The sequence below is a fragment of the Lithobates pipiens genome, unplaced genomic scaffold (assembly GCF_037356315.1).
Source record: "Lithobates pipiens isolate NorthernLeopardFrog02 unplaced genomic scaffold, aLitPip1_a1.2 Scaffold_16, whole genome shotgun sequence".
Taxonomy (NCBI): Eukaryota; Metazoa; Chordata; class Amphibia; order Anura; family Ranidae; genus Lithobates; species Lithobates pipiens.
Window position 1 is genome coordinate 221,561,869 of NW_027507748.1, and position 25,401 is coordinate 221,587,269.

The 25,401-nt window shown below is 42.0% G+C and overlaps 1 protein-coding gene across 1 annotated transcript in view; it reads right to left on the minus strand.

Annotated features, from left to right (window-relative positions):
• Window positions 1-5,241: 5,241 nt before the first annotated feature.
• GGNBP2 (gametogenetin binding protein 2) overlaps window positions 5,242-25,401 on the minus strand; it is a 49,613-nt gene continuing 29,453 nt past the window's right edge. Inside the window, exons 6-13 of the mRNA XM_077481082.1 lie at window positions 22,716-22,925; window positions 21,921-22,095; window positions 16,408-16,599; window positions 15,333-15,480; window positions 13,657-13,782; window positions 7,139-7,287; window positions 6,373-6,579; window positions 5,242-5,483 (exon numbers count right to left, since the gene is read on the minus strand). Coding sequence (XP_077337208.1) covers window positions 5,280-5,483; window positions 6,373-6,579; window positions 7,139-7,287; window positions 13,657-13,782; window positions 15,333-15,480; window positions 16,408-16,599; window positions 21,921-22,095; window positions 22,716-22,925 — 1,411 coding nt within the window. The 3' untranslated portion in view covers window positions 5,242-5,279. The remainder of the gene's footprint in view (window positions 5,484-6,372; window positions 6,580-7,138; window positions 7,288-13,656; window positions 13,783-15,332; window positions 15,481-16,407; window positions 16,600-21,920; window positions 22,096-22,715; window positions 22,926-25,401) is intronic.

Genomic DNA, 25,401 nt, shown 5'->3' on the forward strand with positions numbered 1-25,401 from the left:
CGTGGATAGTCTGACCATGTGTACGTGGCATAAGGGAACATACTGTAGCTGTTTTTGTAGCACAGACAAAACTAAATTTAAGTCCCAAGGGCTTAAGGGTGATTTAACTGGCAGATTAATTCGCAGCACTCCTTGCTTGAAACCCTGGACTAAAGAATGCATAGCAAGCAGTCTTTGAAATAAAAATTGATAAGGCTGGGACTTGGCCCTTAATAGTACTCAGGGCCAACTTCATCTCTACGCTTAATTGTAGAAAGGCAAGAATTCTGCCTAGGATATATCTCCGAGGGTACCAACCCTTTGATTCACACCAGGAAACAAGCTTTCCAGACTCTATAATATACAGCTCTAGAAGCTGGCTTCCTAGCATTAATCAAAAGTAGAGATAACTGACCTGGAAAGCCCACCTTTCTTCAGAATGTGGGTCTCACTAGCCAAGCCATTAAATTTAGCGTTCGTAAAGTAGGATGGAATATCGGCCCCTGAGACAGAAGGTCTGGCCTTAGTGGGAGGGGCCATGGACCCTCCACTGCCATCTTTACGATCTTTGCGTACCATGACCTTCTGGGTCATGCTGGTGCTACCAGTATTACAGACTCTTTCCAGCTTGATCTTGCAAAGAACGCGAGGTCGTAACTGAATCGGGGGAAAATGCATAGATCAGTAAGAACTGATCCCACGGGGTCATCTGTTCCGTATGCGAGTGGGTCCCTTGTCCTGGACACAAAGTTGACTAGCTTCATGTTGAATCTTGACACTAGGTGGTCTACCTCCGGAGTCCCCCATCTTTGGCAAACAGCCCGAAAACACTTCAGTGTTAAGAGGCCATTTCCCCTGGAATAACTGCTGACGACTTAGATAGTCCACCTGCCAATTCTCTACTCCCGGAATGAAAACTGCAGATAGGCATGGGACATTCTCTTCTGCCTTAGTTTGAATCTGGTTTACCTCTTTCTGAGATGAGAGACTCTTGGAGACTCCTTGGTGATTGCTATATGCCACAGCCGTGGCATTGTCTGATTTGGATCTTGACAGGACAATTCTTTAACCTGGAGGTCCAGGTTTCTAGAGCCAGATACACTGCCAGGATCTCTAGGAGGTTGATGGGCTAGGCTCCTGCTCCCCAGCCTGAAAGGCGGTCATCTGTCGTTACTACCTTCCAGATAATTGGTCTGAAGGACTTTCCCTTCAGCAGGTTCCAAGATAGTAACCACCAACTGAGACTTTGGGACACTCATAGGGACAGCCACATTGGCAAGTCCAAAGCTTGAATAGTTTTGTTCCAAGCAGACAAGATACTGCTTTGAAACAGTCTTTAATGGAATTAGGCATAGGGAACTGCTTTGAATGAAGCTACCATCTTCCCTAATAACCTCATGAATTGAAGGATTTCTCTTGAACCTGATCATCCTCACCAGCTCTTGTATGTAGCAGATCCTTGCAGGAAGAACGAACACCCTTTTTCGGGCTGTGTCTATGATCAGGCCCAGATACTCCAGCCTTCTTAGTGGCTTTAAGGAGGATTTCTTTAGGTTGAGAATCCAACCCAAACCTTCCAGATAACTGCTTGTAATGGCTACACCTTGCTTCAAGCAAGCCACTGACTGGTCTAATAACAATAGATCGTTTAAGTAAGCCAAGACAGTTATGCCCTGTGCCCTTAACCTGGCTAGAGGTGGGACTAATACCTTAGGTGCTGTAGCAAGCTGAAGGGCAAGACTAAAAACTGAAAATGCTTCTACTATACTTCGAACCGCAGAAACCTCCGATTAGGAGGAAATATAGGGACATGCAGATATGCATCTCTGATGTCGATGGATGCCAGAAGTTCTCCTTCTTGCAGGATGGAAATGACTGACTTGATTGACTACATGCGAAAGGAGGGGATCTTCAGGAACAGATTTAGATTCCGTAGATCTAGACTTGGTCTGATATCCCCATTTGGCTTTGGCACCATAAATAGGTTTGAGTAAAACCCCTAACCTTGCTCTTGTTTGGGAATCTGTCTTCCTATCATCCCACTTGGATGGATGATGCGATTAAAGCTACTAATCTTCCTTCTACGCCTTGCAAAGCAGAGGAAAAATGAATCTTCAGTCATATATACAGGGGCTGAAGTATTTGAAGCAGTTGCACCACCGCTGGCTTGCCATGTCTGATCTCTCCGAAGAGGAAGACAGTATGGTGGCATAACTGGGATTCCCAGCGCTTAGGGGGTGACACCTTTATGGTAGGTTTGGCAGACATAATGCAAAGCACAAACCAGAGTTACACACAAAATATTTGCTTGACAACAGTTCTAGCAAAGACAATGTCACCAAAATAAGTTATTTTGCTGCTAAGTAACAGTTTTTCCTGTCTGGAAATGCCTGTTCACACCCTTACGTGCCCAGCACTCTGGTGTCAGTGTGACAGACTGCCTCTCTTCAGTTAAAAAGTCTTACTGAAATGAGTGTCCATGATATAAAAGCCTCGGGTGGAGCCGATTGGCATCCTCAGCGCTCCCCCCTCAGCTGTGCGGTGTGTGTGTGTGTGGGTGGATGGATGTTGCATCCATACAAAGCACCACGTGACCTTGCGGACATGCCCCTCTGTGCGTCCTCAGGCCCTGCTAGGGACCCGAATGGCCAACACAAAGTAAGGTGAGTATCTAACTTGTGGACGTACTATACACCTCTACAAGAGGGGAGAGGGGTTGTCAGCAGATTTAAAGTCTTTAAAACCACAGAGGCACAGGGAGTTTCCCAATGTTACTAGGTGGAAGTGCTGGATTGTAATTAAACCATTCAGCCACCGCCCATATAGAAGTTTATACACATCTCTGTATTAGCAACTGCTGTATTTTTACCAAATCCCACAAGATTTCTTTAAGCAAGAACCCCCTCTGCCACTGGGACCACACATTTTGAGACAGAGCTGCACTAAGACATTGTACATAGGTAGTTTAAGTTACTCCCTATAGAGGAGACATTTTTAAGGCATATAAGGTTTTTTTGAAGGAAAAAGCATAGCTTCTTCCCTTACCTTGTCCTCGCTGCAGGATACTGCTGATTTAACAGACAGATCCAACTTCCACCCATCACGGCGGGCAGCGTAGTTTAAACCTTCAAAGACTGGGGCCCTTTTAATAGGGGGTTCTGCTCTTTTGGGCCTTGTATAGCACCCCTCAGGACAACTTTAGGTAATGTAGCAAGACCAAAAAGAGTCCTGGTTCCTAGGGTCCAGCGCTCAGAGAGAAGCTTACAGGCAAAACCTCGTTCTTGAATCGAGGTCCAGGTACCATCCTATGGCCTCAGTGGAGCAGATAGATACGGTTGTGGAGGCGCTTTTAAATCCAGCATGGATCCCTCCTGGAGCTCCTCAGCACATCTTCACTCGTGACCAACACCTTAGACACTGGCAAAAAAAAAAACTGAGTGCTCCTGGAAGGAGGAGGGGTTATATAGGGGAGTCAACTTCCTGTATTGGTTATACCAGTGTCAACACCTGAAAGTATGCCCATAATCCACTAAGTAAATACTTGAGGCTCTGTGTCCTATGATATACGATAAAGAAATAGCCAAACTATGTAAGAAATTGCTCAGACACATTCTCACAGCAGCCCAGTGCCTAATTGCCATTAATTGGAAGAAAATTTCACCCCCACCCCAAGATGCCCTGTAGTCCAGGATCAAGGATGTGGAAGTCATGGAGAAAATGACAGCCAGAATGCAGGACAGGTTGGACGACTATAACGTGGTCTGGGAGAGGTGGCATCTCCGGGAGAACTTGCAGTGAGCCGGTACAGGAGCCGAAGCCGTAATCTACTGCCCTCTTATCTTATTTCTTCTATCTTCCCCCCCCCCCCCCCCCCGTTTCTCTTTGCTTTATTTTTTGATACGCAGACTATCTCTGCATAGTTATGTGATACCAGCTCTAAAATACTGTCTATTATGTTTTGCTCTACTGGCAATGTTGCTAAAGGAGTTGGATTATATTTTGTATTGCTTACGCAAACTGTTTATCCCCCCTAACACTGATGCGTATATACTGCGCATTGTTTTGTTCTTGCATTTACATCTGTGTACTGTTAACCTTTTTGAGACAACCAATAAAAAAACACAAAAAATAAAAAACTGCTAATTGAGAAAAAAAAAAGGCCGGTATCTTTGCAGTGAGTTTTCAGTGTTTTTGCAATAACTTCTTTCCAATGGATCAAAAACATCAGAACATGCTGGCGAGCCACGTTTGATTGTTAATTAGCATTTATCAGTGGTTGACAGAGCATTTTTGATGCTGAAAAACGCCTACTTAAAACCAAAAAACACGCTAGCCAAAAACTGCTGATAACAGCCTATGTGTGCATGGGCACATAGGATAACATCATGGGGAGTTTATTGACTGTAGAAAAAAAAAAAAAAAGGCCTAAAACAGCTGCTGTAAAAACGCCCAGTGTGCATGAGGCCTTAAGATTAAGCAGGCATTTAAGACCCAAGTTATTCAGGCAAGTTTAGTAGCTCAACTGCAAACTAATTTTCAACTATTAATTACAACCAAGTGAAGTGTTGTTATAGAAAGAACTAAAATGTGTAAACTACACAAGCAACATGCAGTAGCAATTAATTGCACAAGGCATCGAGTGCATCACTAATGGCTACTACATACGAACTGTGTAGATGGCTTTTCTTGCTGTTTGGTTTTGCTGCCTCTAAAGTAGCTAATGATTGCTAGCCTAAGTAGCGGATTTCATAACGGAAATAGAGCTATTAAAAAATACAAATCGTTCCTGTTTGTACATGGTAACATCTTAAACCTACATCTTCTTTAGAGTCTAAAATACAGAAAATTGCAAGTCAACTCTTGCCAAGCATATTAATAAATATTTTTTATTTTCAATTCTGCACATTGCGCTTTTACATTATCACATCCAAAACATTTAGCAAGTGGATGTCTAAATTGGTAAATTCTATATTTGGTTTGTTACCATTTTGTACAAAATTATAATTACAACATTTAAACGCTAAAGGTTGTGTGCACGTGTACGTGTATAACGTTGACACAATCGAAAAGCAGAAAAAGGGGGAAAAAAAAGGTGCAGGGTGTTACTCTCATCTTAAGAAATTATAACCCAGAAATCAACAAAATGTGCTTTGAACCTCTTCCCTCGGGAAAATAAAATTAAAAAAAGGAAAAGAAAATCTGGTAAAAATTCAAGAGACCAAATCAGAAAATTTTGTAAGACAGAAAACAGTGCGGTAATCATTCTGATTTCAATGAAAGTCATCATTTGTTTATTGTGTTTAATTTGCTCCAGCTGTTGCCAACCAGCTACTACAAACAGGATTCTGGTGATCATGTAGGAGACAGTACTTAGTAAACTTTTCCTTCAGATACTGTCTAAACTGCTCCCGGTTGCTGTAAAAGGACTGGTTGTTTGCCATAAAGGCCTGGATTTCATCTTGTGATAGGCCATCTTCCTCTTCTGAAGTGCATTCCGATTCATCCTAAAAATAACACAAAACATGGGCTCTTGTTAAATCTCCCAAAAGGGGTTTTCATCAAAAAACAAAACAAAAAAACACCCCCCTTACAGGAGGCATGCCGACCGGTTAAAAAAAAAAAAAAAAGTAGCAAAACAAAAAAGAAACATGGGGTAGTGCAGCATGATAACTAATCAGAAGAGTCACAGATCAGTTTCTCAGGAAGATTCACCTCTTGTGTTGCACAAGAGCAGCACCGATCCCCCCCGCAGCGCACCTAGCTCCTATTCTCATGTGTGCTTTCCCCCCCCCCCCCCCAAAGCCGCTTTCCTAAGGAGGCACCCCTACAGGCTCGCACTCGAGTCCTGCTGCTGCGTCAATTGACAGACAGCAGTACCTGGCCCCACCCCACAGCTCCTGTGTCACTGGATTTTAATGACAGCAGTGGGAGCCAAGACTGCAGCTGTTGTGCTTGTCACTGGAACAACTGGCTCAAGTAACTGAAAGGGGGGTGTCTGTAGGTGTCTGCACCACAAAAGGTGTATTACCTTAATGCATAGAATGCCCTGTACTGAAGTGGGGTAAAGTGAATAGACTCAGATGATACAGACACAAAACAGACTTAACAAATCCTCTTACACAAGTTTTACTTGTATATACATTGTCTTCCCATTTCTACACTCTGGAAAGTGCAGATCATGTTTAAAAAAAAAAATAAAGAAATTTTCAGCAACACATAGGGGTGGGTAGGGCGAAAGGGCTTGCACTGTGGGAGTTGATTGGAGCAAAGAGACAAACCTCCCACCACATAGGCAGGAATATGCAGAGCTGTAGTATGAGTAGTCTCACAAAATGTCACAGGCTACTATCCTACCAACAATTGCGCAAAAATAAATACATAACTAAAACTAACCAGAAGTTCTTTTAAGCTTTTTGTTTCTCTTCCCCCTTCCAAATTTTGTGATGGCTGTCCTAATCCCGTGCATTTTAATAATTCACTCCGGTGATCTATGCATGACTGTCCATTGATTTTAGTGGAAGAACAGCAGCTGTCAGCTTTGCCATCTTTGGACTGGTCGTTGTGTATGTTGCTTGCAGTTTCTGATGTACAGGCTGCATGCTGAACAGGAGACAAACAAAAAAAAACACATTTTAAAATACAGATGAAAAATATGACAAACTTTTCAGAAAGAGACCAATCATTATCACCAAAGAAATAGCTCAAACATTCCCCACTCAGCAGCCGCACATGTATTGCTGCAGGACAGAGAAAGCCACAGGTTTTAAATTTGGATTCTAGTCTAAACACACCAGAGCTCATCACAAAAAAAAAAAAATAAGGGAAAGAGCAGAAGTTCATTTCTGTGAAAGTCTAAAATTCTAAGATATAGGCAGCTAAAGTTATATATAAAGCTCCTCTGTACCTGGATTCAATTTGAGCTTGATCCCACACAGTTCCACCAGATAATACAATAGTAAGCCTCCCAGACCAATACGGAGGCAGTGTTAAAATCAAGATTTAGGGGGAAGTTCAGATCTGCATAAAAAGGTCAGATACAATACTGGACAAGGGGCCTGAATTGCTCACAATGACAAGTTTACTAGGGTTTAGGTGCCATCTTTGAAAAAAGACAAACTGAAATGTGGACACACGAAAACAGAATATAAATAAATCGTACATTTTCTTTTTCACATTTAAATGGTTTGCATTTCTTTTTCTTCTTTTTATTTTTTCCTTTCAAACTATCCTCTGCTGAATTGGCCCAACATTCCACACAGCTATCACCATCTTCTTCTTCCTTGTCACAATTGACACAAGAATCCTCACCTGAAAATGAACATTAAAAATATTATATTTAATTCGTAGTTTTACATTTTCAACAAAAACAATTATAGCAAAATTTAACAAGATTGTAGATAGAGATGAAACAAACCCTCCTACACAAGTTTATTAGCAATCTTCTATTCTATACATCCGTGCATTGAGCTGCCAGCTTAACGTATAACTAAAGGCAAAACATTATTTTTGTTTTGGATAGAGAGAGGGATTAGAACACATCAGTTTCTATTGCTGTCTGTGCCCCCGAGATTCACCCTCTATTTGTCCTGTTTACCATCATCATTGAAAGTAAAAGAAAACCCCAAATTTCGGGTTGTCCCCAGAAAAGTAATAGAGGGGAAATCTTCCAATGGGGACACTTGTTCTGGTGAGCTGGGGGTCCCTAAGGAATTTCCTCAATTTGCAGGGAACTCCTCTAACTTCCTGTTTGGCTGTAGGACAGGAATTTAAGGTAAATCTCTGCAAAGGGACACAGATGGCCCAAGAAAAATAAATAAACACCCCAAACAAATCCATGCAACAAATCTAGTAACAAGTAAAAGTCCTGTTATGAAAAAAAAACCTTCTATTTCACTAGCTTTCCTTCACCAGTGATACATGTGCTCTTCACACTCTATAGTGCTCCACTCACCTAATATTACAGGGGCCACCAGGACCCTCACAGCTTATGTAGTTACAATCCTATGGATGGTGTGTACTTTGTGTCCACCTCCTTTATTCTTACATCCAATATCAACAAGGAAGTCCCAGAATGAAAAATAGCGCAATATGTGCAATTTTAAATATCCTTCTTAAAAACATGTCAATGCACTTTCCATGTGCCATAAGCAGCACCAGCTGTAAAATGCATGTAAAGTTACAATCCTCACTGCAGAGGACTTCCTGGTGATCCCTTTCCGATGACATGCCTTGAAGTCTTGAGCAGTGGTGGAACTAAAACATATTGCGCTATAATCACGCCATTTTTCATTCTGGGACTCAAAGAGTAAAGGAGGAGGACACCAAGTACACACCATCCACAGGATTGTAACTACATAAGCTGTGAGGGCCCTGATGGCCCAAAAAGATATCTGGTGATTGGACCCAGTCAGTCATAGTCAGTGATGGAGCACATTTTGCATGTAGTGAAGGAAAGATGGCGATATAGATTTTTTTTTTTGCCTAAAATTTTTTTTTTATCATAATAGGACTTGGTTACTAGTTTTGTTACATTGATTTGTTTGTCTTTATATAATTGTACTGGAATATTTACATATTCACTAGTATTTAGGATTTAAGGCAACGCCTCAACACACGGATTATATAATTTTTGGGGTATACCAAAATTGATGACAGCAGCTTATCGATTAGCACTATATAGTAATTGCACACAAGGGTCTCCATTTTGCATATATTCTCTACATCCATTTAAAACCTAGTATTTACATAGCTTTTCTGAGCTTCCAGAAGCTCAGCTCAGAGAGCTGAGTGTAATCTGAGACCTGAGGGGAGGGACACACCCCCTTTACACAATCTCATAGGGAAAACAGCTGAGGCCTCCGCAGCCACAGGCACATTTAAATTAAGCACCATAGATCTGTGACTAAATTAAAGCCTTTTTAAATTAAAAATAACAAACCTGTCATACTTTCCTCCTCTGTGCTGTGGATTTGGGACTCTTCTCAGGTCCCTCGTCGGTGCTTCTGGCCCTTCCCCGTTAAATGCACTCCACAGCAAGCAGCTTGGGGGCATGCTATGGAGGCACCTGAGCTGGGTCCCAGTTCTGGGTCCATTCAGACATGAAGCCACTGCCCGGCCCCCTTTCTATTCTCATTGGGCGACTGATATCAGTGGGAGCCAATGGTACAGCAGGGCTGTCCCAACCAACGAAGAGGGGAGTTCTGGGCAGATGAGACATTCCTACAACATCGCAGAATCTAAGGGGGCTCAGAGGGAATTCAGCACACAGGAGGCTTTTTATCTTGATGCATTAAGCTAGAAAACTTTCCGACTGTTTGTGATAATCGGTGCTTGTGTAATCCATCGATACTTCCTCCTGCTGTCTAAAGCCCCATACACACTATCAGTTTTTCTGCTGAGTTTTTCCTTCAGATTTACCAAAACCATATGAGGTAAACCTTAGGAGTTTCAATTTGTATGCAATCAGGCAGGCCCTTCTACAATATGGTTTTGGTAAATCTGAAGGAAACAAACTCAGAAGAAAAACTGATAGTGTGTATGGGGCTTTACAAAAAGACCTTACAGATGTACAGGTAGAAAGCCGGAGGAAGAGCGAGTAGGGGCCTGACATTGCACCATTAAGCCACAGAACTTGGGTGACAACTTTTTTTTTTTTGGTGAATCTAGACTTTAAAGCCCAACGGCATCTATGCAGCACACTGCACCTTTTGTTTTTATACTTTTTCTAGGTGTCTTGGTCTAGCGGCGTGATGTTCCCCTCTGACAATGAGTGGTACTGGATGCTGCAGAGAGTGGCACCACTCTATGCAGTATACTCCTACAAGTCCAGGAAAGCCAGATAAATGAGACCTCTGAAGATACATCCTTGGCTAACAAGACAGAAGTTATGATGCCAGACATCTACTTGGGAAAGGGCCAGTGCTGATCACACACCGACAAGTCTGTGGAGGACACCACAGAGAGAGTATAGCAGCACAAATAGTTTATATAAGAGATATGGAGTTTAAGGTTAGCAAAAAACCTACTTAAGTAGAAAATGTGAATTTGAGCAGCGCCCAAAACAGAGAAGAAAAAAAAAAAAAAAAAAAAAAAAATGCACAAAAAATAGTGTATTCCTATTTTTTGCAAGACCTAACATGTCAGTGTAACTAGGCACTTTTGTTATGCCACTGCAGCTTACAGTACATTGATAAAACTACATTGACCCTACTAGTACAGATTGGTAAATATCAAAATTAGAGAAAAAAAAATTAAACAAACAAAAAGATAAAATAAAAAAAACAAACAGTCTGTCCAGACATTATGCCTTGTCTCTTGGGAAGACTGTCCCGTTCACATATATGCAATGCGGGAACCAGTGCGACTCCTGTGCAGGTTCTAACATCGCATATGATTAGCAGGTAGTTCACACTGTCCTCTGAACCAGTGGGGGGGGGGGGGGGTTGGGGGGGTCACTGTAAAGTAAATGACACCCCCAGATCGGTTTGCATATCACAGTGCGAACTGTCAAATGGTGCAGGAATTAGATAGTATAGGTATGAACCACCCATGCAATCCAGTGCCATTGCGGACAAAAAATAAATAAATAAATAAAAAAAAAAACACGAAAGGTCCTGCAGCATTTTGGTGCTAATGCGATTTCAGACAGTTTGTATGGCTGAAGTCGCATCGCACAGACATCACATGTGACATGCACAGCAATGCTGTGCGCAACACCTGGGAAGTCTGGCAATGTGCTAGCGTGAACCCAGCTTCAGAGTTGCAGGTTTTCGACAAATTTACTCCATACTAGTGTGGGCGTAATAGCAAGAGAAATCTCACGTCTAGAGACTCATTGGACCTAGGAAATGAAAACCAATTGCACATTTGGGTTAAAGTGTTGACAGATCTTAATGGCTTCATAAGAAGCAGCTGATGGTTTGCCCATTTCTTCAGAAAAACACTTTGTACATATCATAAAAATATATAAACTTACATTTAAAAAAAAAAAATAAAATATATCATACCCGTTTTATTTTATTAGATTACTGTAATGAATCATACAGATAAATGTAGTGCCCCTTTCCCCGTTTGCTCATGACCAGCTTTAGAGAGTGCATTTCCTTTATTGTCCTCTAGATGGAGCTGGTCAGTACCAGTAAAAATATTTTTTTTGAGGTTTCTCTATTGATTTTTGGATGCATTTTTTTGATTAAAGCATCTTTACCTTGACATAAGTGTCAGTGTCTGAGAAGTAATGTTGGGTAGAGGGTCATCAAAGATGACATTTTTATACCCAATCAGGTTACTGATCTGTTACCATAAAACTAAATTGTTGCAAAAGGTTCTTCCAGCTCTTCCTGGTTAGTATCACAGTGCCAGATTTTTGTTGCCCTGTCACCACTTTTGAGACATGTTGCTGTCAGTAATTTCAAAATGAGCTTTATTTTTTCTTAATTTTTTTTGAAGTTTAAAAACCATTTGAAATGTTTTCCCATTTTCAATTGTGAATGAAGTATGCGTTTGAGATTCGCAAATCAGTGTATTCTGGTTTTCGGTGGACTTTTTTTGGAAGTGGGGTTGTATATGAGCCATTTATGGTTTGGTTGACCAGTCCTTCGGTGTGCACTAATAATTACTTCTATTGTTAGTCTTAAGATTTGTAGATTTTTGTCATTCAGCCTCCTAGCTGTACATCTGCAGTGTGAGATCAAGGTAAGGCTGACTTTGATTGCCAGTCTCAGGAAATCAGTGATGCCACTTATCGTGCCATGTACCATTTTCCCATGCTGGAGAAGAAGCTGTACCCGAGGACCTGCAAAGCACCAGTATGATTTTGCAGATTGGAAACTCTCAAACCCCTACTTAATGATCACTACCTTAACAGTCATTAGGGGGCAGCTCTGATATGAGGAAGCAAAGCCTCCACACAGCAGAACAAAGTATATTTAAGTGGTTGTAAACCTCAGACATGAAAAATGAACAAAGCATACCCTTTTATAGCTTGTGCCTCATGCCAAAGAACTGTGTGTCAATTATGATCTCTCTCCTGTGCCATCTGTGCAAGTCACTCCTAAAAGGTCTACGCCAACACAGCAGAATCCCCCCCCCCCCCATGTGACAGAGAGCCCCAGCTGTGAAAATTTTCCTAAGTCTTTATAGTGCTGAGCAAAATCCTTTGAGCTGTGTACTTTGGAAGGCTATAGAAAAAAAAAAAAAAAAGTGAGGGCTGCATGTTAAAGTGGTAGTAAACACTACCACTTTTTTTTTTCACCCGATCCATGCCGAGGGAACCGACATGTTTCCTCGGCGTGTCTTACGAGGTATCGCAGCTCTGGCACTGTGAGCCTTTTTTCCCAGCCCTTCAGTCAGGCCTTAACAGCGCATGACGTCAGTGGCTGCATGAAATGTAAATATCTCCTAAACCGTAAAGGTTAAGAGATATTAATTGTACAAACAGGTAAGCCCCATTATAGGCTTACCTGTAGGAAGAAGAAAAAAAAAAAAAAAAAAAAAAAAAAAAAAAAAAAACACACCTTACGTAGGAGACATTTAATCTGTATCACCTGAAGCTAGTCACTTCACCGAGTATATGTAATGGTTTACAAACACTAAAGGTCAGAACGAGGAATGAAATTAACTGCAAGAACTGTATGATGTCACTGCAAGTTATTTTATTCTTGTGCTAATGTTCTCAGCTACAAAATATTTATCTCAAACATTAGGGTTGCCCCGATATCCAGATACCGAGTATTTGCCCGAGTACTTATACTCAGGCAAATGCTCCGATGCTTTATCCAATACCTGGACAGTCAAGGGGTGATCGGTGCCCCTATATAGAGTTCAATAAAGTAGCTGACAGCTGCTTCTCCTCCTCTCCCTCCGCGGCTTCCAGCTGCTTTATTGAAATCTATACAGGGGGGGGGGGGGGGGGATCAGTGCTTGTAACTCTCCCCACTGCCGCACCAATCACCCCGACTGTCCCTGTATACTCCTCCAGCCCCCCCCCCCCACCCCGTCCTTTTCCAGGCTGCTGCTCCGGTCCACCCCCTCGGTGTCCTTCGCTCCAGCTGAACCCCGCCCCGAGTGTCCTCCCTGTGTCAATCTTTCAGGATGGAGAGCGGAGGAAGGAGCCAGTAAATCTGTTGGCTCCTTCCTATTCCAAATGAACAGAGTTAGTAATCACTGACTCTGTCCATTCATAACTGGAGCATTGTAAACGGTTGGGACTGGGGAATCTGTGTCACAAGTCCCTTTCTGTGACTAAAAAGGGAGATGTGAGGGGTCTGTTAAGACCCCTGATATCTCACCAAAGCCCCAAACAGGGCTGATAATAAAAAAAATAAAGAATTGTAATAAATATGTAAAAGGTTAAATTGTAACAATTAAATAACAAAAACTGACACCATCCACCCCCCCCCCCCCAAAATAAAATTGTAAAAAAAAAAAAAACGCAGACAGTCCACACATCATTAGTGCTGCATATTAGTGCCATCGACACGTGACATAAAATAGATAGAGATATATAGAGATATTTTTTGTGAGATATACATCTCACAAAAAATATCAGTACTTGTACTCGGTCTTAAAAATGTGGTATCGGTGCAACCCTATCAAACATGTTTATAATATAGCAGAGATATATTTATGAGTCATTTTGACAGTACGGGTCCTTTCTAAATACTGTATGCCAATTACCTGCTTCATCATGGTTGCAAATTCCTTCAGTGCAAGCCACATCAGACCCTTCCCGAGATCCTGGTTCACTACCTTCCATGCTAGATGAATACCCACAATCACTGCCATTGGAACGTGGTGCTAAGCCTGTTGTAGCAAACATATGAAATAGCATAAAGTATACCTTTTCAATGAGAGCACTTCATCATGCAAGTTATTCAGTATCAAGGCTTACAAATACTTGCTCACTAGGGAAGACAGCAATGTAAATAAAGTTATGTAAAAAAACAGGACTTAAAATTAATAGTAACAAAAAATAAAGATCACGGATGATATAGCCTAAAAGCCCCTACAGGTTCACGTTCATTCTCAGAGATAGATATCTCTACCGCTCTCAATTATATATTATTTTATATACTCGCACACTTTATATATTTTAAATATTTTCTCTTTTCATGTGAGAACGCTGAAGAAATGACACTTTGCTACAATGTAAAGTAGTGAGTGTATAGATTGTATAACAGCCATTAATGTCTAAACCACTGGCAACAAAATGGAGTACACCCCCAAGTGAAAGTGTCCAAATTGGGCCCAAAGTGTCAATATTTTGTGTGGTCACCATTATTTTCCAGCACTGCCTTACCCATCCTGGGCATAGAGTTCACCAGAGCTTCACAGGTTACCACTGGAGTCCTCTGCCACTCCTACACGATGACATCACAGAGCTGGTGGGATGTTAAAGACCTTGCACTCCTCCACCTTCCGTTTGAGGATGCCCCACAGAGGCTCAATGGGGTTTAGGTCTGAAGACATGCTTGACCAGTCCATCACATTTACCCTCAGCTTCTTTAGCAAGGCAGTGGTCATCTTGTAGATGTGTTTGGGGTCGTTATGTTTGAAAACTGCCCTGTGACCCAGTCTCCAAAGGGAGGGGATCATGTTCTGCTTCAGTATGTCACAGTATATTTTAGCATTCATGGTTCCCTTAATGAACTGTAGCTTCCCAGTGCTGGCAGCACTCATGCAGCCCCAGACAATCCCACCACCATGCTTGACTATAAGCAAGACACAAACCCTTGACACCATCTGAAAACAAATAAGTTTATCTTGGTCTTATCAGCCCACAGGACATGGTCCCAGTAATCCATGTCCATAGTCTGCTTTGTCTTCAGCAAACTGATTGCAGGCTTTGTGCATCTTTAGAAGAGGCTTCCTTCTGGGATGCAGACCAATTTGATGCAGTGTGGTTAAATCACTGTATGGTCTTGGACACCGTGATGCAGCTCAGTTTCAGGGTTTGGGCAATCTTCTTATAGCCTAGGCCATCTTTATGTAGAACAATTCTTTTTTTCTGACCCTCAGAGTTCTTTGCCATGAGGTGCCATACTGAACTTCCAGTGACCAGTATTAGAGAGTGAGAGCGGTAACACCAAATGCAACACCTGCTCCCCATTCACACTTGAGACCTTGTAACACAAACGAGTCACATGACACTGGGGAGGGAAAATGGCTAATTGGGCCCAATGTGGACATTTTCACTTAAGGGTGTACTCACAAATGCGTCATTTCTTCAGTGTTGTCACATGAAAAGATAATAAAATATTTACAAAGGAGATGTGGGTGTGTACACACACACTTTTTTGATCTACCTCTGATGGGTCAGTTCACCCAAAACAGTTAAGAAAAAAGAAGCATACCCTTTTTCATTTTTGAAGACGCCAGCAGATCCCCACTATTTGGACAAGTGCATGAAGAATTTTCATGTGTTATTACCACTTCTACACAGCTGCTGTCTTCAACACCATTGCAAGACTTGCAGCCCATATCTGCAAAGCCTGTTGTCTCCTAGAAATAAAACAAGCAAAGAGATTATAAAGAAATGTAGTGAAGTTCGCCATACATTTTTAATGAAAATATTCTGTTTCTTCGTTGCACAAATGCATTACAAAACAAAAGTACAAACATGAATTAAAATGACTTTAAAAAAAAAAAAAAAAAACAACCCGTAAGACTTTCTGAATTTCTATTCAGTTTTGAAAGTGGGTTTGACAAGAATTCATGTCAACATATTTACACTGTACCTGAGAAATAGCTTTTGTCAAAAAAAGTCAGTTAAAGCGGTAGTAAACCCGCATTTTTTTTTTTTTTTTTTTTTTTAAAACCTGCAAAGCAAAAGGCATAATGAGCTAGTATGCACCGCATACTAGCTCATTATGAAATACTTACCTTAGAACGAGGCCCCGACATCTCGCCCGATCCACGCCGAGGGAGCCGACATGCTCCCTCGGCGTCTCTTCCGGGTATCGCGGCTCCGGCGCTGTGAGTGGCCGGAGCCGCGATATCGTCACTCCCGCGCATGCGCGCGGGAGATTTAAATCCGGCCGGACGAGCGCTGCCGGATTTTCACGGAGAGAACCCCCTTGTGCGCATGCGCCGCTGCAGTCAGCGGCGCATACCGAGGGGAATATCTCCTAAACCCTACAGGTTTAGGAGATATTTTTTTTACCTACAGGTAAGCCTTATTATAGGCTTTCCTGTAGGTAAAAGTTAAAAAAGTGGGTATACAACCACTTTAATATATTCTTTAGATCTAGATTTTTAAATTGTATTTATAGCAATATTGAAGTCAATGCTTGAATCAGAGGAAAAAAAAACCCCACACAGTCAGCATTATTCTAGGATTTTATAGATTCAGGAAGGGCCTCAATTCTCCCAGGAAACCAGTTTGGTTGCTTAAACAGTCATAACAGTACAGGACAGTGCAGTCATTACCTTTTCCTGACTTGTGATTGTCTCCATACTTTCTGGCGATGAGGGCATATCACATGCACATTTGTTTTTTCTCCTGTTTTTCTTCTTCTGCCGCTTCTTTTCTTGCTTAAGCTCCTGAACCCTCTCCTCTTCCAAAAACTCTTCACACAGCTGTTCTAGCCGGCTAATGCCTTGCACTTTCTCAACGGTCATCTATAAAACAGGAGCTGTATCTTGAAACAGAATGCAAAGCAACTGGTATTCTACAGTACAATGTTTAGATACATAAACACTGCTCAGTTTAAACTATGCTGGTCAAAAAGATTCAAGAGCATATCAAAACTTGTTTTTATAATGTAGATCCTAGCTTAACCCCTTCAGCCCCGGAAGATTTGGCTGCTCAATGACCAGAGCACTTTTTACAAATTTAGCACTGCGCTGCTTCAACTGGTAATTGTGAGGTCATGCAATTCTATACCCAAACGAAATGTGCGTAAAGTAGAAATCCCAAGGAAAATCACTGAGAGGCATGTTGAGCCCATTGAACATTTTATTTCATCACAAGTGATAAAAAATAAATAAAAAAGTTGCCATTAAAAATACATTACTCACACATGCATGCCATAGTTATATGTGGAATTACACATTAAAATATATTCTGCTGCTTCTCCTGAGTATGGGGATACCACATGTAAGACTTTTTTGGCTGCGTACAGGACCCCCGAAAACCAAGCACCGCCCCAATTGGTTTTCGCGGGTCCTGTACATGGCTAGGCTCCCAAAAAGTCTCACTCATGTGGTATGCCCGTACTCAGGAGAAGCAGCAGAATGCATTTTGGGGTGTAATTCCACATATGCCCATGGCAGGTGTGAGCAATATATGATTTAGTGACAACTTTGTGCAAAAAATAAAAAGTTTGTAATTTTCCCGAAACTTGTGGCAAAATATAAAATATTCAATGGACTCAACATGCCTCTCAGAAAATAGTTTGGGGTGTCAACTAGGCAAAAAAGGATCATTTTGGGGGAGTGGGGAGTTTTGAACTGTCCTGGCATTTTACGCACAACATTGGAAGCTTATGTCGCACATCATCCACTCCCACCACTTGAAGACAAAGCTCTCTGACATCGTTTACAGGAAAATTACTTTGAAGTCCCCCCCCAAACATTTTTTTTTTTAAAGCAAAGGCCCTAAAGATTAAAATGGTGAGCGTTGAAACTTTTTTTTTTTTTTTTTAAATACTACACGATTTTTCGAACGCAATGTTTTGGGGGGGAAAAAAAAAAAAAAAAAAAACACGCAATTTTAATGCGCTAAAACACACTATATTGCCCAAAAGAATACGATCTTATGCAGAGTACATAAATACCAAACACAATATGCTTTAAAATTGCGCACAAACGTGCAGTGGCGACAAACTACATACATTTTTAAAATCCTTTACAGGTTACAATTTTAGATTTACAGAGGAGGTCTACTGCTAAAATGACTGCCCTTGATCTGACCGATACCTCACATGCACGGTGCAATTACTGTTTACATATGACACCAGACCGACTCTTGCGCTCGCCTTTGCACGTGAGGGTGGGGGTGCTTTTTTTGCTTTTATTATATTTTTAAAGCTGTTCCTTTCATTTTTTTATGGTTATCTCAGGGAATGTAAATATCCCCTATGATAGCAATAGGTAGTGGCAGGTACTCTATTTTGAAACAACCCTAGATTTCTCTGCCCTCAAAGCATCGGACCACACCAAGATTGGTGCAATAAATGCTTTCCCAATGGTGCAGTTTATATCCAGCAAAAACGAAATGCTCATAGCTTCTGGTTTCTTAGGCCATAGAGATGGTTGGAGCCATTCTGATCAGCTCTACGGCCAGCTAGCAGAAGCACCAGCTGCATTCTCAGGTTCCCTGTTGGGACAGGTGAGCCAGAGAAAACCATAGAAGACAATGGGGGGGGTAATTAGCTGCTAGGATTGCTTTTACAGGAAAGCCGACCGCTGACTGAAAAGAATGATACCAAGATGATAGGTAAACCCGCCGGCATAATACCAGTATGTTGCTGGTCCTTGTTGGGCATATATTGTAATGTTCTTTTTTTCATGCCGCCTGTGGGCTGGACAATAAAAATAATAATAATTAGGATTGATCGGTGGGTATGCCCACCATTAGAAGACCGCCCTTCCTTTACCCCCTTCTAATGATGGGCATACATGCACCATTTTTATTTATTTTTATTTTTTTTTACACTGTGGTTGTGAAATAGCCTCCTACAGAGCTGGAATCACCGATTTTCGTATCGTGAGAGAAAACGATGTTGCTGTCGAGATAAATAAATCAGTACTGCAGCTGAATGGCATATCTTAAATGCAAAAACAAAACAATGGTAATGATACAACATTAACTCAATAAAACTTGATTTTTTAAATGCAATCTGTGCCCGAAAATAAAAAAAATACACACACACACACACACACACAAATAAATAAGATACGGCGCCAACTGGTCGTTGAGGTCCACCCCTCATGTTGAGGTTTTATTCATGGACAGAGGGGTTTCTCCACAACACCAGTCGCCGTTTGAATTTGGACCATCGTGTCTGTGTGAAGGGAGGACAGAACGAAAACACATTCTCATTATCCCTCCACTTCACAGTAAGCAAATTACTACATATCAAGCAGGCTCTCTCCCCCAGCCTAAGACGTGAATCTACAAGCCGCCGGGGTACACCCCAGCAATTAGATCGCACGGTGCCACATTTCCATGATCAAGAAAGTGACCAAAAAGTGGCACACTTGTGTAATAATTGTCCACATAAAAGTGGTACACCTTTCCGAAGAAGGGTAACACCAAGTCCCACAGAATCTTACCAGCGCTTTTCTCTGGCTCCACATGACCATCTCTTTCCCTTGTAAGCCATAAAACTATATGTATAGCCTGTTGCCCTGTCACAGCACTTATACATCTTGAACCCCATATCTGACATGCTTGCTAAGCAGATACTGTTTGAATGACAAGCAGCCAGAAAATGTAATCAGGGACTCATCAATGCAGGCAACTTGATCGGGAATAAACAAGGCTGCAAACTGCTGGCTGAAGTGGTTTACGAGGGGCCAAATTTTGTAGAGCCAATCGTATTCAGGATCACCCCGAGGACAACAGAGCTCGTTGTCATTGAAATGCATAAACCGCAAGATCTGAACGTATCGGGTCCTGGTCATGGAGGCAGAAGACAAGAGCATATGTAAATTGGGTCAGTGGATCAATATGACCGCAACTCACTTTTAGTTATGCCCATGAGGAGGAGACCGTAATAGGGCTCCAATCTCTGGAAAGGGACAACTGGGAATTAACAGCAATGAATTGACCAGCATACAAATTGCTTTGGTCCACAATAGATCTATAGAGATCTTCCGTGAAAAACAGCAAATAAAAATCAAGTGACATAAAATCAACTGTTTCCGCGTGAATTTTAGGTTGGCCAGTGAATGGGTGAAGTACGGGTGCTGCAGAAGTGGTGGGCTCCCAATTCGGATTGGCAAATGCAGCAGGAAGGGCATTATTGGCTCGACAGGCCTGTCTCTTCTTGGTGGCTGCAGGACACTAGCTGTGCTAGCCACCTCACCAGCTTGAACTGCACTTATGCAACTTGCCACATCACCAATTGTTACTGCAGTGCTGAATGTACGACCAGGGTGTACTAGGCCATGGGTGCTTGCCAGTACACACGAAGGATGAGTGTCACTAGTACTGGCTCTCTGCTCCATATGAGAGCCCGGCAGTTCTTGCACCACAACAGCAGAACGGGGTCAGGTACGCCTGACCTTGGCAGGGACCACAACTCCATCTTTAGAGCCATCTGTCAGGGTGCCGTTTGCAGGTTTGTATTCTGAGCCTGAATCTGACAGACGGGCAAGGAGTTCTTCACTCACTTGTCATGCTCAGAAACATGTAGGCCTAGTGCACCTTTGATTGGACATTTTGGCCTCTAAATTTACTGGTACAATTAGTGAGACTCACAGGGAGGAAGGGGGGAGGGGGGGGGGGGGGGAGGAGGAGGAAGGAGCACCCGACTCTCAGTGACTGCTTCAAACACTATAAAAAAAAAAAAAATGAGTGTTCACAGGGATCAGGCTTGACTGCGAATGCTGCAGTTATGCGTGTTGCGTTTTGGAACGGACAGTGATTAGTACTGCACTTGAGTGGGCTGGGCGGAGGGGATAAACGCACGCAGGAACTAGCAGGTATCCGGGCTGATCCCACTAATGCTGTGTTTTTGGGAACCATAATGTATGGCGGGTGCCCCGATGCTAGATTAAAAAAAAAAAAAAAAAAAAAAAACCTCACAGCGTCACCCGTTACACTAATACTATGATCACTGGTGAAGGGGTGATCAAGGGGTTAAACCTTTATTAGGGGGGGTGCCTAGACCTATATGGACCTACTACTAAGTACCTCATCGCTGATTAGTGTCACAAACACCAGTACAATGATCAAAGAAAAATATGAACGCTGCACTGGATGACACAGTGACAGGGAGTAAGAGGTGTGGGGTGGGGGCACAATCAGGGGATGAAATGTGTGCCTACGTGTACTGTGTCAGTGCAACTCACGTTTGGATGTCCTCTCTCCTCTCTATGGAATGGAAAATAATTCCAGAGAGGGAGATGACATCACTTCCCCTGCCTGCGTTTACACTTATCAGCAGGTCCAGGCCAGAAATCATTGGTCTGGGCCTTGAGACACAAAAATCGAGGCACACCCAGTTTAATATAAAACTGGTAAGTTACTCATCAATGGGAAATCTGAGCCTGGAACAAAGCACACAACCACCTTGATAAATTAACTTCACATCAGAGGACTCCTATACATACGTCCCCCGTCACAGAGCTTATCCCACCCCAATCACATCAAAGCCCTACTTTGTGGTAGCAGAAGTCTGGAAGCAGACTTGTCGTTACCCCAAATGCTGGGGGCATCCCTGCATGCCGCCTTCTTCGGATCAGAGCCATGCATTGCCATGGTGTGGGCGAGTTGTGCCTGCGGGTGCTAGAGAGTGTCAATGGTTATGGCGCTGGAGGCTGGCCTACTTGCATCATGGCAACTTATGATGCTCTTTATAAGAAAACTGTGTCTCATGCATGTGGCACCCTGGGGGAACCAGGCTGCTTGAGAAACTAAGCAGAAATTGCATGAAAATACAATTTTTCTGCCTAGTAGCTGAATATGCTCAATAAGAAAAAGGGCTAAACCGTTACACCAAAAGTGGAACAGCAGGTTCCACACATGAATCAGTGGGTTAAACTTTATGCCCCTATCTGGATCAGTCCATCCAACACTTTGAGTCTCTGCCAGAGTATCAGAAATAAACATGTGTTCTTCTCTTCTTATTGAAGAACAGGAGATATGGATTAGTTATCTATTGGCAATGGGCACTACTGGAAAAGCTTCTAGCTGAAGTTACCAAGATTTTTTTTTGTCACACACAACCCTAAAACTAAGTTTTGATCTTACCAAAAAGAACAAAAATTACCTCAAAACTCTTTCGTAAGGCATCAACACCAAGGTAAAACAGCATTTGCCAGGTCTGCTCCTCGGCTCTTAATTTCTGCCAGATGCGATGCAGACGCTCATAGAGATGAATTCCCAGGCATGTCAAGACTTCTTCTTGTGCAATGTCTATTGTTTTAGCATGCCTTTCCCTTCGCCTTAAGAGGGGGGGGGGGGGGGGGGTAGAAAAAAAATAATAATTTGAGCACTATATACACACACAGGTTAAAAAATAAAAGGTGAAAAACATTGAGTATCAAAAAACATTAACCTGCTTGAAGTATAAAATATTAAAAGACATCTCTCAAGCCAACAGATGAACAAAATGTTAAAAACTTATGTTTGAATATTTTGTACAGACTTAACTTTTAATAGTAGGCAAACCACCAAATGCATTGTTCAAATACATATGTATAAAAAGTGGTTTACTTCTGTTCAGAACGCTTTCTAATCCAAATTCCCCCATCCCCTTTTAATGCCAAATATACCAGACATTTAAGGTGGCTGTAATACAGTCAAGGTTAGGGTTTGGTTGAAACCATTGTTGAAGAGCAGCACTGAGAAACATGGTAAATCCCAACTTACAGTACTGTCCCTACCAAATTCTGATGTGCACATGCAGGAGTTTACAGGAGGCCAATTCAAAGACATAGGCAGAGTTTAAAATACAAATACATAACTTTACATCTGCCTACATTTACACTTTAAAAACAAAAACCACCAATATTAAAAAAATATAAATAAATAATAATAAAAAAAATAAAAAAAAGTTACATACTCATATCCTCCCGCAAACTCTGGCTCAGCTCTACCCAGGAGATGAGCAATGAAGTCCGTCTCACAGCAGACATGAATGTGTCGTTCATGTGGGCAACACCGAAGACCTTCGTACAGCGCAGCACAATAGCCCTTTTCTTTACTACAGTCCAGTTCTCCAATTAAAATGTTGTATGCTCTGAGTACTTTATTCTTGCAATCTGTGCAAAACCTGTAAAAGAAAAATAATTTTAATTTATGCAGTTTTTGAAGATAATAAAGGAGAGCTAAAATACTTGAAACTAGAGCAAAGGCTGCCATATTCAAAAAGTTTAAACAATGCACAATACAAAAAGTTAATACAATAGTTATTTAATGGTAATGTCAACTGGGTTGAGTTAGGCTATAAACTGTCTTCTTAATCACAGTAAAGACCTCAGCTGAAAGAGTAGAGGATATAGTCCATTGCGAGAGAGGCAAGCAGTACTATGAGAAAGGGCTAGACTGCCAGAGCTGCGGACAACATAACTCCAGCACCATCAGTAAGCACACTGCTAGTGGAGTGTGAGCTGCGGGAAACAAAAGCAGCAGGAATTTCCTCCCCATATCCAGAATAAGACATGTTGTGATTCTAGGGACTAATGCTGGCCATACACTATACGAAAAATCGTCTGAAATTCGGTCATTTAGATCAGTTAACGAGCACAAAATTGATAATCGGCCATTTGTTCGTCTCCAAAATGTCCCAAGTTTGGAAATGTTCTGCTGTAAGTATTAATGTCCACTGAATGATCGGTCATTACATCATGGCACCATCGTTTTCACTCACGTCCGAATGTTTGTTTTTCGAAGATGGGTTTGACCAATGTCAATGGCCAGCATAAGTCAATGTGTATGCTCAGGGTAAGAGGCAAGGCCTCAGGAAATAGATAGCTGGTGGTAAGTGAGAGTTGGATACCTGAAGGTGACCAACGTCACTCTAGGCAGGCAGCTGGAACAAATAGAAAATGGATGATCCACATCTCTTGGAAGCAGGCACTGGGAGGGGGAGAGGAGCACAGAGCCTGTGCACATGACACTCCACTCAGCAGATGACATCAATGTGAAGTCCCAGAGTGTTAACCTCTTCCAAGGTGGAAACTGAGGAATAAAAAGGCACCCAGTGACATAAGTGAATGAGGGTAAAGATGAAAGTGTTAGACCCCTTTCACAGGGGGGAGCTTTACATCGCTAAAAATAGTGACCCTGTAAGAGCCGCTCCTCATACTCCTGTGTCAAAGCCAGAGGGCTTTCAGACTGGATCGTTGCGCTGGCAGAACGGTAAAAAAGTTCCTGCTAGCAGCATCTTTGGAGCTGTGTGTATACCGCTCCTGCCTATTGAAATGAATGGGGCAGCACAGCTATACCGCCAGCAAAGCGCCGCTGCAGTAGCTCTTTACGGTTTTAACCCTTTCCTGGCCCGCTAGCAGGGGGTAAAATCGTCCCGCTAGCGGCCGAATACAGGCGCTAAAAATAGCACCTTTTACCACCAGCGCCCGAAGTGCCCCAGTGTGAAAGGGGCATTACTAAACCCACAACAGTAAAATCAGTCGGTATATGCATGTTAAACTCACTGTGGAACCTAAGGTGTTAATCCTCTGCATTGTGTAAAGGCAGTTTGATCCTGTATGCACAGATCCTCCCCTTCTTGCATTGCCCTTAAAACATGTCCGTATAAGAGTAAATAGAGTCAGGCTGCACATGATTAGTTTGGTGTGTATTGCTAGAGTTTTTTCTTCCTGGGAGAGTGCACATGTGATCAGTACAGGGTCAATTGGCACCGACACAGGGTCCTGCATCCTGATAGGACGGCTCAGTGCAGTATGAAAACTCCTCCTACAAGCTTTAACCAGGTACTGATAGAATTCACAAGACTGCTATATACTGCTGAGGAGAAAAGGTATTTAACAGATTATATTTTTCTAAAATGATTAATTTCCATGTTCTGTGGGAGGCCAGATGTAGTATAGTGAATGCAGGATCCTGTGGTTTAGTAACATTAAGTTACCTAAAGAGGAGCTCTAGTAGAGCTGCATGATTAATCATTATCACAAATTTTTTCCCCATTGCGATCTTGACAAAAGTATTACCAATTCTTTCTATGCAGAGAGATCTCTCTCCCTCTCTCTCCCTCTCCCTCTCCCGCTGAAGCAGACAGAATTCAAAAGAAAGGGAAAAAAAAAAAAAAACACCACACAACAGCACCAGCAGTCTGCCAAGAATCACAAGTCTTTAGCAGTTGAATGCAAGTGTAAAAATTGTAATGATTTGCCCTTTAGATCAAAAGGAATATACTTTGGTGTGTAAATGAGGGAAGTTTAACCACTTTGCACCCAGGCCATTTCTGATGTTTCTCTCCTACATGCAAAATTCATCATTTTTTTTGCTAGAAAATTACATAGAACCCCCAAACATTATATAGGTTTATATTTTGTTTAGCAAAGACCCCAGAGAATACAATGGTGGTCGTGGCAACTTTTTATCTCGCACGGTATTTGTGCGACAATTTTTCAAACACTTTGTGGGAAAAAGATTTCATGCTTTAAAAACAAAAAACACATTCAAGTTGGACCAATTGTTTTGCATAATGTGAAAGATGAAGTTACGCAGAGTAAATAGATATCCAACATGTCACGCTTCAAAATTGCACACACTCGTGGAATGGCGCC